The sequence below is a fragment of the Carcharhinus amblyrhynchos genome, chromosome 24 (genome assembly GCF_965287045.1).
Source record: "Carcharhinus amblyrhynchos chromosome 24, sCarAmb.v2.hapA, whole genome shotgun sequence".
Classification (NCBI taxonomy): Eukaryota; Metazoa; Chordata; class Chondrichthyes; order Carcharhiniformes; family Carcharhinidae; genus Carcharhinus; species Carcharhinus amblyrhynchos.
In genome coordinates this window covers 30,589,224-30,604,202 of record NC_137347.1, presented here as the reverse complement: position 1 = coordinate 30,604,202, position 14,979 = coordinate 30,589,224, and the positions used below count along the sequence as shown (strand labels likewise).

Here is a 14,979-nt window from a genome sequence, read left to right as displayed (position 1 = left end):
AATGGTTAGCAGTGCTGCCTCACAGCTCTAGGGATCTGGGTTCGATTCCCGACTGGGTCACTGTCTATACGGTGTCTGCATATTCTCTCCATATCTGCATGGGGTTCCTTTGCGTGCTCTGGTTTCCTCCCACACTCCAAAGATGTGCAAGTTAGGCTGATTGGTCATACTAAATTGTCCATTAATGTCCCAAGATGTGTAGGTTAGAGGGAATTAGTGGGATTAATACATGGGGTTGCAGAGATAGGGCCTGAGTAAGACGCACAATTGGAGAATCAGTGCAAACTTGATGGGCCAAATGGCCTCCTTCTGCACTGCAGGGATTCTATGATTTCCCGTCATAGGCAGTGCAAATTTTCCCAAACACTTCATGAAAATATTGTGTTTTTAAGGTCTGGTGAGGTGCATCAAATCAGAGTAAAGTTCCCAACAGTTAAATACTTCCGTGAAGTGCCTGTTTGCACATATTGTGTGTACGTCCCTTTCAGAATCCATGTTAAAACCTTTACTCTGGAAGTACAGGTTTAGTGGAATGTAGATCTGCAAATATTGGGAAATATGTCACTAAACCACTCTTGTTGTGGAGCTGGATTTCTGCGAAGCTAAACTACTGCACTCCAAGAGCAGATCCAAAATCAGTTCCAGGAAAATGCAGACAAGCTGACAGAATGTGGGTGGGGTTTGCCCCATAAAATGGTTTTATTGGGCTTGACATTGTTTATTAAACACAGGAAAAAAAAAGGAGAATTTACAATTCCGCAGCACTCCATCTGTACAGAGTCATCTCAGGATGCTGTCCGTAATCAGGATTGGCCAAGGGTGCAGACCATCAGCTACTGCCTCGTCCACAATCAGCATTGGTCAAGGATGTAGGCCCACTGGCTACCACCTAGACCACATTTAGGATTGGCCAAGGGTTTGACGCATTAGCTACCGCTTAGTCCACTCCCCATCAAAATTGAAAATTTCATTCGGCACTTTCAGGGAAAGAGTTTTTTTTAAGTTTATTTCTTAGTATCACAAGTAGGCTTACGAAGTTACTGTGAAGATCCCTTAGTTGTCACATCCTGGTGCCTATTTGGGTACACTGAGGGAGAATTTAGCATGTTCAGCACGTCTTTCTGACTGTGGAAGGACACCGGAGCATCCGGAGGAACCCCACACAGACATGGGGAGAATGTGCAAACTCCACACAGACAGTGACCCAAGCCGGGAATCGAGCCCAGGTCCATGGCGCTATGGGGCAGCAGCACTAACCACTGTGCCAAGAAAGAGGGAGAGAAGTAGGAAATGAAATAGAGGAAAAGAGGGGAATTATTTTGAAACGGTTCCTTGGTTAAGAACAAAGAACAAAGGAAATTACAGCACAGGAAAATGCCCTGCGGCCTTCTAAGCCTGCACTGACCATGCTGCTCAACTGAACTAAAATCCCTCACCCATCCGGTGAAAAGAACAAAGAAAATTGCATTGTTTCATTTTCAGGCTGAGGTCCAATTTTCTCTCAAGATGATTTGACATAAGCCAAATCACACCCATTTTATCAATCCCATTCCACTCCATCAGCTGCTACTCCACTGGCTCCCCATGTCCCAGCTCCCAAAGGCTGGATTTTCCTGTCCCAACACAGGGCCGAAGTGTGTCAGGCATGCTTTAAAAATGCAAAGTGGAAACTTTTACAGATGTATTAGGATATGCTATACCATACATTGTACATTATTCACTGGATAAATATTGAAATTTAGTTCTGAGTGCATGAGGTGGCCCCATTGCTTTAAATTTCACTTTGAAGTTTAGCTCAGCCATCTGTTTCACTGTTTGAAAGCTTTGCTGGATGGCTGAGCTTCTGGGTGTGTTCAAAGGCTCTCATAGATTCAGCTGAGGAGGGTTTGTAAAGGATAACGTGTGCTTGTTTATTTTGACAGATTGCTGAGCTTTTAAGAGGATGATTGTTTTTAAGTGGCTATTCAAATAATGATTATTTTGAAAGATTTACGAGCTTTTCAAATGAAAATTTCAGGGGAGAGTGTATAGGGCTAGTGTCATAACAGCATAAGACATAGGAGCAGAAATAGGCCATTCGGCCCATCGAGTCTGCTCCGTCCCCTTTAATGTAATCTCAGACATTAACTCTTGATAGATGATCACTTTATAAGTGATGGCTACCTTCCCATATCACATCTAAGTGCCCATTCTTCAGGTGTCCACCTAGACAATAAGTTTTGACAGGTTATTTGTCTATGAAACCTATCAGCTTTGAGATTAATCCTATCATGCCTGTGACATCTTCCTCTGTACACATTCTGACAGGAGTCATTTTGGTTGTAATCAGGAGCAGGAGTCTTGGTTTATCCGCTTAATCTTTATTTTGAATTCTGGCTAATTTTGCCACCTTGCTCACTATGCTGAGTAAGACGCTTATCCCCAAGCAGGATATCAGCCACTCCTACTTTCCATTATGCTGTGTAATTAACTAATCACTTCAGGCACTTTTAACTTCAAAGGTTTAACCCTCAGTGAAGCGCTGTGGAATGCTGATGCAGTTTATTACTGCAAAGTAATGGATATTCTTTTTATTTTTTTGCATGTACTCTATTGTCTGGGAGAAGAATTGGTCTTGACATCTGAACTAATTCTTTGAGCATGCGTGCTATCAACACACCCTCAATTTCAACCTTCACTGCCCACTTGACAGCTACTTGTGTCATTCACTGTGAAACAGCTCCAAAACTTTCATAAATCTATTTTGCTTTACAGAAATGCACGCCAAAGGATCAGGGAAAAATTAATCCACGCCCTAGCAAGGTAAGAATTATAAATTGCATGGTAGGTTTCTTAGGCCTCCTCTCAGTTTGAACTAAATGTCCTCTTTGTCTCTGCACTCGAACCTCTTTCTTTATGCTGATATTTTCTGTTTCTGTAATTGATGCTACGAGGTGATTTCACCTAATGACCCTCTATGGGCCCCAGTGACACCATCCTGCCCGCTCCTCGCTGCATTAAACCCCAGTATCGTCACTCCCAATTTTGTATTCTGGCTCAGCCTTTCCCAGGAACTTGCCCTGCCCCCCTGCAACACCTCCACCAACTGCCACTCCCCCCACCCTCGATCAGCTTCCCCTTCCTTCCATAGTTCAGAGCCTGTTTGAAAAAAAACACAAGATCAACAAAATCATTGAATCTTTACAAGGCAGGAGGCCATTCGGCCCATCGAGTCTGCACTGGTTCCCTGAAAAAGCATTCTATCTAGTCCCACTCATCTGCCTTATCCCCATATCCTGGCATAATCTCTATTTTTCAGATAGCAATCAAATTCCCTTGTGAACACCTCGATTGAACCCATCTTCACCAACCTGTCAGGAAGTTTGCTCCAGATTTCAACCACCATCTGGGTGAAAGCATTATTCCTCACATCATTTCTACTCCTTTTGTCCAATATTTGAATCTGTGCCCTCTCATTCTTGATGTACTCCTGAGAAGGAACAGTTTCTCCCCCTGTCCATCCCCGCAGGATCTGAATACTCTTCTCTTGATAATCCTCACTCTTTGATGAACTTTACCTCCGTGGTCGTTCTTCAAGCAAATGGTCTGCTGCTCGATAAATGGCTTTGACAGAGGTTCCTTCATTTAAAAGGCAAATGGCCTAGATCGATGTTGAGATCTATTCTTAGCCTACAACAGTCTTGATAATTTGGTGGCATTAAGTAGTCTTGCCAGGTGTTCCTGTGAAGACAAACTGATGTCAATCATAGAGTTTCTCTATTGGTTCATAGGATATAAGTGTCTCTGACAAGATGAAAGGTTTTTTTGCCCATCCCTAATTGCCCTTGAACTACGAGGTTTCTTAGTCAGCCACCTAGTGTACATCTGGAGTTACAGTTAGAAAGTCTCACCACACCAGGTTAAAGTCCAACAGGTTTATTTGGTAGCACAAGCCACTAGCTTTTGGAGCGCTGCTCCTTCATCAGGTGAGTGGGATTTCAGTTCACAAACAGGGCATATAAAGACACAAACTCAATTTACAAAATAATGGTTGGAATGCGAGTCTTTACAGGTAATTAAGTTTTAAAGGTACAGACAATATAAGTGGAGAGAGGGTTAAGCACAGGTTAAAGAGACTTTAACCTGGTGTTGTGGGACTTCTTATTGTGTTTACCCCAGTCCAATGCCGGCATTGCCATTTCATAGTCTCAAGTAGGCCCAGCCAGGTAAGCATGACCAACTTAGAGCAGATAAGACTAAGGGAAAATTTAATGTTAAAATTACAAAGGGTTTTGACAGATGGCGGGATTCTTGGATCTCAAGAGTGGCTGCACCATTGCAAGTAAGAACAGAGAATTTGGCATCTCCTGTCACTGTCAGCAGCTCCAGAGAATCCCAGCCACAAATGAGTATGGAGGTTTTCAGCAAGACTAAGACGTAGCCACTGTTGGAAGGTTCCAGAACCAGAGGACAGAGATGTATTGTAATTGTCAAAAGAACCAGAGGGAGGTGTCAGGGAGATTAGCAGAGGTTACATGGGATTATAGGGATAGTGCCTGGGTGGGATTGTTATTGGTGCTGGCTCGATGGGCTGAATGGCCTCTTTCTGCACCATAGGGATTCCATGATTCTATGAAATAAAATGAACAAATAGCCACCTCATTTGGAAGGGAAGTGTCACTTATACTTCTTCAAGTACTGACGAACAGGTAAACAAATTAACTAAACTCTTTCAAAGGGGTATTGCGCAACTAAAGAAATCAAGCCAGATGAATACTACTTCCTTGCCCCTCAAGTCCTGGAGTGACTCTTGACCCTATTCCCTTCCCAACCACAGAAATGTGAGTCACTCTGGGCAACCAGTAATAATGAGGAATGGACTCTGATGGATGTGAAACTACATGAGGAGACCCCATTGCAACTCAAACTCATTGTCTTGACCACTTTACCATGAGGATAGGTACTAAACAAATAAACAACGTAGTAAGCATTCCATAAACCAACAGCAAATGTAGGATATTTGTACATGTAATTATCCAATCCACCACCCCCTCTTCACCGGATATATACTTAACCTTAGTTTATACAGTGAACACACAGAACCTTGGGTGAACATTTTGTCTGAAAGGTGGCATCTCTGACAGTGCAATATTGCCTAGAAACTTTGGTTTAAGCCCAAACCTTCAGACATCATGTTGAGAGTCTCATCATTGAGCTTCCTGTTTTAAATCAACCTACTTTATTGAAGAGGAGCTAGATGGGTATTGAGTTAAGAATAAAACAGAAGATTGAAAGGATGATGATGGACAAAAGAGTCCAAACAGTTCTAAGTGCTGCCTTTAGGAGCCTGAGCTCCAGTATGTAACACAATGTGTTACAGGGAAAGTGCACAGTTTCCAAAAACCTCAACAGAATACTCCAAAAATTCCAGGCTTTTAAAAAGGCAAATTAGCCTGTACACAAGAATAGACAAGTTTTTCCTCTCTGGGCAAAGTGTGGTTGTTCTGGCGAGACTATTCAGATAATGGCTGATGTTCAGATACCAGCCAGGAATTGGAAGGGGTAATCAAAAGGGAGGAGGCTTTAAAAGGTGCAGACAGATGTCACAAGGTGGAGAGGTTCTGAAAGAGAGAATTCTCTCACATGAATGGTCAACATACAGAAAACAAATCTCATTCCAGCGATACTCAAACTGGTCCTGTGATTCTCCACACTCTTTTCTCTAGAAAAAAGGCAGGTTGAGAGGTGATTTGATGAGGATCTTTCTTACTATGATTGGGTTTTAGAGGTGGAATGGATGTTTCCACTTGTGGACAAGGCACGAACAAGTGGCCATAAATATAAGTTCAATAATAATAAATCAATAAGAAGTGTAGGGGAAAGTTCTTTAAGCAGAGGGTAGTTTGAATGTAGAACATGGTACCTCACGGAATAGCTAAAGTAAATAGCTTAGAAATACAAATAAGTTGTATGGTAGTACCTAGTGCAGTATCACTGAAAAAAGAGACATGCTATCAAAGCTTTTTGTCTTGTACACATCAGGACAGCTAGGCAAGAAATTTCCAACAGCAACAGATAAACAACAATTTACACCACCTGAGAAGAGAATGCTGATTGGTTGGCCAGTTGACTCTTAATTGGTAGACCATCTCCACCAATCACACAGATCTTCACAGTAAGACAAAACAGGCCCTTTAAATTAAAAGAAATGGAGATATCAAATAAATCAAGCAAACAATCATGGGTAAATCCGAAAACAAAAGCAAAGATACTGCGGATGCTGGAAATCTGAAATAAAAGGATGAAGTGCTGTATACTCACAGTGGGAGTGCCAGTATCTGTGGAAAGAGAAATGGAATCAACACGAGGATTCCCAAACTAGACGCTGGTTCCACGGCAGCCTGCTGTTAGATACAATTTGTGTTTTGTACTGTTTCCAGCTTGTCCTATCATAGGCTGGCCTCTTCAGAATTCAACCTTTGATTGGACGAACTGGAATTGTATTGATCAGGGTGAACATGGAGAAGGTGATGGTGAGAATGGGGCCTGCGAGGCGGAGAGGAGAGTGGGGACTGCGAGGTGGAGAGGAGAGTGGGGCCTGCAAGACAGAGAGGAAAGTGAAGCCTGTGAGGTAGAAAGGAGAATGGGGCATGCGAGAGGGAGAGGAGAATGGAGCCTGTGAGAGGGAGAGAAGAGTGGGGCCTGTGAGAGGGAGAGGAAAGCAAGGCCTATGAGGCAGAGAGGAGAGCAGGGCCTGCGAGGAAGGCAGGAGAGTGGGGCCTGCGAGGCGGAGAGGAGAGTGGGGCCTGCGAGGAAGGAAGGAGAGTGGGGCCTGCGAGGAAGGAAGGAGAGTGGGGCCTGCGGGGAAGGAAGGAGAGTGGGGCCTGCGAGGCAGAGAGGAGAGTGGGCCTGGGAGACAGAGAGGAGACCAGGGCATGTGAGACAGGGAGGAGAGCAGGGCTTGCAACACGGAGAGGAGATTGTGGCCTGCAAGGTGGAGAGGAGAGCAGGGCTTGCGAGGCAGAGAAGAGAGCAGGGCCTGCTTGGCAGAAAGGAGAGTGGGGCCTATGAGGCAGAGTGGAGAACGGGGCCTGCGAGGGGGGAGGAGAGTGGGGCCAGCGAGGTGGAGAGGAGAGCGGGGGCCTGTGAAGCAGAGAGGAGAGCAGGGCCTGTGAGGGGGATAGGAGAGCAGGGCCTGCGAGATAGGGAGGAGAACGGGGCCTGTGAGGCAGAGAGGAGATTGGGGCCTGTGAAGCAGAGAGGAGAGTGGGTCCTGCGAGGCAGAGAAGAGAAAGGAGAGCAGGGCCTGCGTAGCAGAGAGTGGGGCTGCGAGGTAGAGAAGAGAGTGGGGCCTGTGAGGCAGAGAAGAGAGTGGGGCCTGTGAGGCAGAGAGGAGAGTGGGGCCTGTGGGACAGAGAGGAAAGTGGGGACTGCGAGGCGGAGAGGAGAGTGGGGACTGCGAGGCGGAGAGGAGAGTGGGGCCTGCGAGGTGGAGAGGAGAATGGGGACTGCGAGGTGGAGAGGAGAGTGGGGACTGCGAGGTGGAGAGGAGAGTGGGGACTGCGAGGTGGAGAGGAGAGTGGGGACTGCAAGGCAGAGAGGAGAGCAGGGCATGTTGAGGGGGAAGGAGAGCGGGGCCTGAGAGGCAGAGAGGAGAGCAGGGCCCCTTAGCTCCCCCTTAGTGTTGCTGGATACATGGTGGGCAGTGCCAAGATGTTTCTTGGGCATTGCCATTTTGTCACTTGGGCAGTGCCGGGGGCCAGGCTGGCGCTGCAAGATTGGCAATGCCCAAGGGGCAACCCCCCCTTCTGCCCTCCATGGTCTCTGTTCCCTCCAGCAGGGTCAGGCTGCCTCTTCCCCATTAGTGGAGAGTTGTTGTAAAGCTCATAGACGGGGAACCACTCCTGGCTGGGAGGTGGGGGTTGGAAGGCTAGCGGGCCTGGAGACTTCAGTCCCAGGAATCAAATAGCAATTATAGTATTTAAATATTATTAAACAGCGACGGACATCCAGGCCCCAGAGACGCAAAGAGGCCATGGCACCCAGCGGGGAGCCTGCTTAATGGCCTCTGCTGATATCTCCCAGCCAGCAGCAGGCTGGGAGAATCGCCCCCATTACGTCTCATGCTGCATAACGCAGTTAAGGCAAATGACGCTAATGCATGTAGGGGAAAGTGAGATGAGGAGGAATGGAATCGTGGGATATGTTGAGGAGGTTAAAATGGAGAAGGGCAAGTGCAAGCTCATGTGGAATGTAAACCTTAATGTAGAATAGTTAGAGACATGGAAAATAGAAGCAGGAGCAGGCCATTCAGCCCATCGAGCCTGCTATGCCATTCATTTCGAACATGGCTGATTGTGAAATTCAACATCCTGATCCCACTTTCCCCCCACATCCCTTGATTCCTTTAGCTGCAGAGCTATATGTATAGAATCAATTGGGTTGAATGACTTATTCATGTACCATAAATTTTATATAATTTTGTAGAGTTTGCAATGAGCACAAACCTAGCAGTAAATGGGTAATGAAGGTTGTAATGGATTCAATCTGTGGAGCTGATCCACTCCTCTCAATTCTGACTCTTGCTTTGTGACCTCCCATTGCTCACCATTTAGATCATCATTTACGACAAGCCAAACTTCTCCGGTTTTCAAAGAGAAATCAGTTGCGATGTGTCTGACTGTTCATCATGGCCATTTCCTGCTGTCATTTCAGTCAGAGTTATTCGGGGATGGTAAGTCCTTTGCAAACACTTCACAATTGGCCTCTGTCATACTATCTTTTGGAGGGTATGTTAACTGTTGTTCCTGTGGTTCCACTGATTTTTCTTTTCTACCCTTGCCTTTCTTTCCTATAAAAAAAATAAACTTTTAATTGGTCGTTAACATTTTAAGGGGGTTAAATTGGGGCGTGTAGCACTCATTTCTCAGATACCACACAGCCTTCTAAGGCTCTACAATAACAGGTTAGAGGTGTTGGCATGTCTGACCTGGAACTGTACTGCTTACAGAAGGTTGAAGGATGTGACTTTGATTCTCCCCCTTGCTGAAACAGTCATTAAGCCATCTGTATCTGAAAGTATGGGACCTAATTCTTGCTTTAGGTTTCTCACTGTCTTAACTGCTGCTGCCTTCACCCACAGCCCTGACCTGACGATGATGAGATCTGAAACCCAATGCTCAGAACTCCTTGGACCCCCATTACTTGAACATGGCTGAGGGGTCGGGAGGGGGGTGGGGAGTAAAGTTACATGGAGGGAGGGGGCACACACAGTGAATCTAGCTCCCTGTGAATCTTGATGGGTTTTGTCGATGACTTAGTTGCTCAAGAATTGAACCATATCAACAGCTTCCATCCTCGGTCAGTTGGAAGGTGTCTGGTCTCAGCCAAGTAAGAAGTCTGACAACACCAGGTTTCAGTCCGACCAATTTATTTGATAGTAAACTCACAAGCTTTCGAGGTTTCCCTCTTCATCAGGTGAATGGAGAGTACTGGCCTCAGACAGAGCATATAAAGCACGGTTTACAGATTACTGATTAGAATGCGAATCTTTACACCTAACCTGCTGTTCAAGTCTTAAAGTGGCTAACAATGTGAGTGGAAGGAGCACTGATCACAGGTTAAAGAGATGTGTCTTGTCGCCAGACAGTACAGTAAGTGAGGTTTTGCAAACCCAGGCAAGTCATGGGGGTTACAGATAGTGTGACGTGAACCCAGTCTCTGTTGAGACTGTCCTCATGTGTGTGGAACTTGGCCATCAGTTTCTGCTCAGCGACTCTGCGCTGTCCTGTGTTGTGAAGGCCGCCTTGGAGAATGCTTACCCGAAGGTCAGAGGCCGAATGCCTGTGACCACTGAAGTGTTCGTCAACAGGAAGGGAACAGACTTGCCTGGTGATTGTCGAGCAATGTTCATTCATCCGTTGTCATAGCGTCTGCATGGTCTCCCCAAAGTACATGCTTCGGGACATCCTTTCTTGCGACGTATCAGGTAGACAATGTTGGCCGAGTTGCAAGAGTATGTACCGCGTACCTGGTGGATGGTATTCTCACGTGTGATGATGTCATCCATGTCGATGATTCGGCATGCCTTGCACAGGTTGCTGTGGCAGGGTTGTGTGGTATTGTGGTCACTGTTCTCCTGAAGGTCTGCACACATGAGGACGGTCTCAACCGGGATCTTGGCTTCATGTCACACTATCTGTAACCCCCGTGACTTGCCTGGGTTTGCAAAACCTCACTTACTGTACTATCTGGAGACAATACACATCTCTTTAACTTGTGCTCAGTGCTCCTTCCACTCACATTGTCGGCCACTTTAAGACTTGAACAGCAGATTTGGTGTAAAGATTCGCATTCTAATCAGTAATCTGTAAACTGTCTGTGCTTTATATGCTCTGTCTGAGGCCAGAACTCTCCATTCACCTAACAAAGAGGGAAACCTCGAAAGCTTGTGAGCTTACTATCAAATAAATCGGTTAGACTTAAACCTGGTGTTGTCAGACTTCTTACTGTGTTTACCCCAGTCCAACGCCGGCATCTCCATATCATGGTCTCGGCCAAGGCAGCTGGATTTCCCAGGGGGATTCAATGGAGTTTTATGCTGAGTAAAACTTTTCTCTTTCTTTAGAGCCTTTTCTTTCTTTCTTCACATCTGCCGTCAGTTGGAAATGTGTTTTAATTCAAATCTGATGGCATTCCTTTTCATAGCTTTTAATTCTTGTGAGAAATAAGGGGTTTTGATCCAGATGCTGTCACCATGAAGGATCCTGCAGCAGGCTTGAGTATACATCTTGAGTATATGAGCAGCAGGTCTTCATTAACAACTCATTTCTACGTACATATTTCTATGGAACTGACTCCATTCTCAGCCTTTACACGTCTCTGGCCAGCTCTAAACTGATCTGGCTCTGGGTCATGTGGTAAGAAGTCTCACAACACCAGGTTAAAATCCACCAGGTTTATTTGGTGGCAAATGCCATTAGCTTTCAGAGCGCTGCCCTTTCGTCAGGTGGGTGGGAGTTCTGTTCACAAACAGGGCATATAAAGACAAACTCAATTTTTAGAATAATGATTGGAATGTGAGTCTTTACAGCTCATCAAGACTTGGCAGGAGGTCATGTGATAAAAGTAGACCCAATCAGAGTTGGGAATGGGACGGTGCACAACCAAATCCTCTCTCTCCCTCTCTCTAAAGCAATACAGGATAGGCAGAGAGGTGCAATAAGTGACCGTGTTTGTTGTGTCTCCCCTCACTGAGAACTCATGTGATTGTCAAAAGAGATATTTGACAACAGGAGTAAAAGCCTTTGGCCTTGTTCTGATCATCTTCAGCTGGGTGGCCTTCGAGAAGCCGAATTATAAAGGGAAGAAGTTTGTATTTGGAGAGGAGGATGTGGAGTTGGTGGACCCCTGGTCAGAGGAGGTTAAAGAAGAGACTGAGGATCCCAACTCCGAGCCACCACCGACCAAACCCATCGTCATCGGCTCTCTCCGGAGAGCAGTCAGGGTAAGAGATGCATAAAAACTGATTTCCTCGGTGTGTTTATTTTTCATTCTCAGGAAATGGCATCATTTGCAAGGCCATCATTATTGGCCATTCTTAGAGCTGGGAGACAGTGCCATGAATCACCATAGTCTGGTTATTCTTTGCATTGGTTTACACGGCAACAAGGCTTGCTTATTCACTTCAGAAATCATTTACCATTCAACCACATCTATGTAGGTCTGGAGTCACATTTGGACCTTGCTGGGTACAGGTGTCCAGTTCTCATCCCTATAGAAACATCATTATTGTCACAAATAGACTGCAATGAAATTACCATGAAAATCCCTGAGTCGCCACACTCCAGCGTCTGTTTGGGTACACCGAGGGAGAATTTAGCATGACCAATGCCCCTTACCAGCATGTCTTTCAGACTGTGGGATGAAACTACAGAACCTGGAGGAAACCCATGTAGACATGGGGAGAATGTGCACACTCCACACAGACAGTGACCCAAGCTGGGAATCAAACCTGGGTTGCTGGCGCTGTGAGGCAGCAGTGCTAACCACTGTGCCACCTTGCCAACCTCATAAATAAACTTTAAAATTGAATGATAGAGTCACTGCAGTGACTCATTGAGTTTGCACCAGCCCCATTAAACCCACACATTGACCATGACTAATCCATCTAACTTACACATGTTTGGCCACTAATGGGCAATTTATAATGGCCAATCCACCTAACCCGCACATCTTTGGACTGTGGGAGGAAACCGGAGCACCCGGAGGAAACCCACGCAGACAAGTTCCACACAGACAGTCACCTGAGGCTGGATTTAAACCCTGGTCTCTGGCACTGTGAAGCAGCAGTGCTAACCACTGTGCCACCATAAAGGCACATGGCTGCGTCCAATAAACTATCCAATAGTTTCAGGGTGGTTTTTACAGACACCAGTTCTATGGGTTGAATTTTCAGTGCGTGGATAAAACTGGTGGGTGGTTCCCAATTCCTGGACTGTAGGGGGAGAGTGGGGTGATTGTAGTTTGAAATAGGGGGTATGAGGGTGTTGGGGATGGTTAGGGGGCATAGCTTGGCCTAAGATTATGAGGGGCCATAGCGAGTCGGTAGGGGTTCATGAGATGGCGTGAATGGGGAATTGGGTGTGTAAGGGGGCTGGAGGACCTTTGTTTATACTTTAACTGGGAATAAACCTCAATGCACCAAGGTGGGCCTCTTAAACACCCAGCTTTGGCACCTGTCAGCCAGTGAGGCTGCCTCTAACCTTATTGGCAGGTTGTCTGGCCCAACCCCGACCCACATTCTCCCCCACAACCCCTGCAATTAAAATCCCTCCTCTGCAGATACTCTCTCCCCAGACAGTTGGGCTAAGCTGGGAATCTTCCTGAATCTTGCTTCCCAACTCACCGATGAAATTCCATCCCAATATTCAGAAGCTGCCTTGCTGGGATCTGAACTTACATCCTCTGGACTGCAAATGCAGCAAGGTAAAGGCTGAGCTAATAAAATCCCAAGTTATCAGTTAGAAATGTTTTATACCTTGGAGTGATTGCCTGGAGCAAGCTTTTCATTTGGCCAATGTTGAGTGTAATTACAGACTGTCCAATTAATCCTAGCTAAGTACTATAAAGGATTCCCAACTAATGTGACTCGTGTGAAGTAAACCCTTTACTCTCACTGACCAGAACGCTTGATCAAAATGGTAGGTTTTAGAATTGACTTGAAGGTGAAGAAAAGGCTGAGAGATTTAGAATGGGAATTCCAGAACTTCGGAGCTAGGCAGCTGAGGTATGGCAACAATTGGTCGAGCGATTAAATCGGGGTTGCCCAAGAGACCAGAATCAAAGGAGCACAGAGATCTCTGAGGTTTTTGCCCTGGAGATAGGGAGGGGCATAATAAGGAATGTTGGGAGTGAAACGAGGAAACACTTTTTCATATTCGCGCTTACACCAAGCTGGAATTCTCTCCCCAAAAGGCCGCAGATGCCAATTAAATATTTCAAGGTTGTGATGGATAGGTTTCTGATGGCTGAGGCTATCGAGGGATATGGAATAAGACAAATAAATGGAGTTAAGAAACAGGTCAGCCATGATCCCGAGGTCCAAGGAACTGACTAGTGTTCCTATGACATTTGGTTTTTGAGGTGTCTTGACTATTCCACACCGCATGTGAGGGAGCAACAGACTGTGGGGCTGAGAGAAGCCAGTATGCCAGAGACTGGGACTGGGCTATAAGCAGTTGACTGACACCATCCAGCACAATGACTGACTCAGTCCCGATCCAACCCTTCAATCCCCAAACTGTGATTCAAATCTCTAATCTAATACAAGAGAAAGTCAGTCATTTCTCTTGGTCTATACGTCCCAATCTTCTATTCATGTACGGGATGTGGGCATCACTGGCTAGCCCAGCATTCATTGCCCATCCCTAATTGCCCCTGTGAGCCATCTTCTGGAACCGCTGCAGTCCTGAGGTGAAGGTGCACCCACATTGCTGTAAGGGAAGGAGTTCCAGGATTTTGACCCAGTGACAGTGAAGGAACAGTGATATATTTCTAAGTCACGATGGTTAATTGCTTGGTGGGGGGATCCTCCAGGTGCTGGTGTTCCCATGTATCTGCTGTCCTTGAATTCTAGGTGGTAGTGGTTGTGGGTTTGGAAGGTGCTGCCTTTAGATCCTTGGTGAGTTCCTGCAGTGCCTCTTGTGGATGGTACATACTGCTGCTGCTGTGCATCAGTGGTGGTGGGAGTGAATGTTTGTGGAAGGGGTAGCAATCATGGGTTAGTACAAAGCCTCTATTGAAAAGTAGTTCAGAAGTGATTAAAATCTGGCTGCACTATAGCGATGGGACTTGAATTTATAAATCTGCAAAATCACATCTCCAAACTATGGATGTGAGATAACAACCTGCAGATCTATAGCATCTTTAATAATGTAAAATGTTATGTAGTTATCAGGCATTAATTCACATCAAGGCACATAAAAGTATAGCCAGGACCAGTGACCAGAGTCCAGAGAGGTAGAATTGGAGAAATGTCCACTCCAGGTGATCTCCGAAAGAATTCCTTCACAGTAAGGATGATGAAAATCTGAACGGCGGAAAGGCAGGTTAATAGGGTGGTGAAACAGGCGTATGGCACACTCCCATTTATCATTCGGGGTATGGATTACAAAAGCAGAGAAGTCATGATGGAGTTTATGGAAGTTTGGTGAGGCCACAGCTGGAGTACTGTGTGCAGCTCTGTTCACCACATTATAGGAAGGACGTGAATGCACTGGAAGGGGGTGCAGAGGAGGTTCACCAGGTGCTGCCTAGGATGGAACATTTAAGTTACGGAGAGAGGTTGAATACCTTGGGTTGCTTTCCCTGGAGCAGAGGAGACTAAGGGGGCGACCTGATTGAGGTATTCAAGATTATGAGGGGCATGGACAGGATGGATAGGGAGCAGCTATTCCCCTTGGTTGAAGGGTAAGTTATGAGGGGACACGAGTTAAAAGT

At 46.0% G+C, this 14,979-nt stretch overlaps 1 protein-coding gene across 1 annotated transcript in view; it reads left to right on the top strand.

The window, feature by feature from the left end:
* The window catches only part of LOC145357935 (uncharacterized), a 110,035-nt gene that overhangs the window by 62,907 nt on the left and 32,149 nt on the right, over nucleotides 1-14,979 (top strand). Inside the window, exons 5-7 of the mRNA XM_080211519.1 lie at nucleotides 2,755-2,802; nucleotides 8,595-8,713; nucleotides 11,311-11,485. Coding sequence (XP_080067645.1) covers nucleotides 2,755-2,802; nucleotides 8,595-8,713; nucleotides 11,311-11,485 — 342 coding nt within the window. The remainder of the gene's footprint in view (nucleotides 1-2,754; nucleotides 2,803-8,594; nucleotides 8,714-11,310; nucleotides 11,486-14,979) is intronic.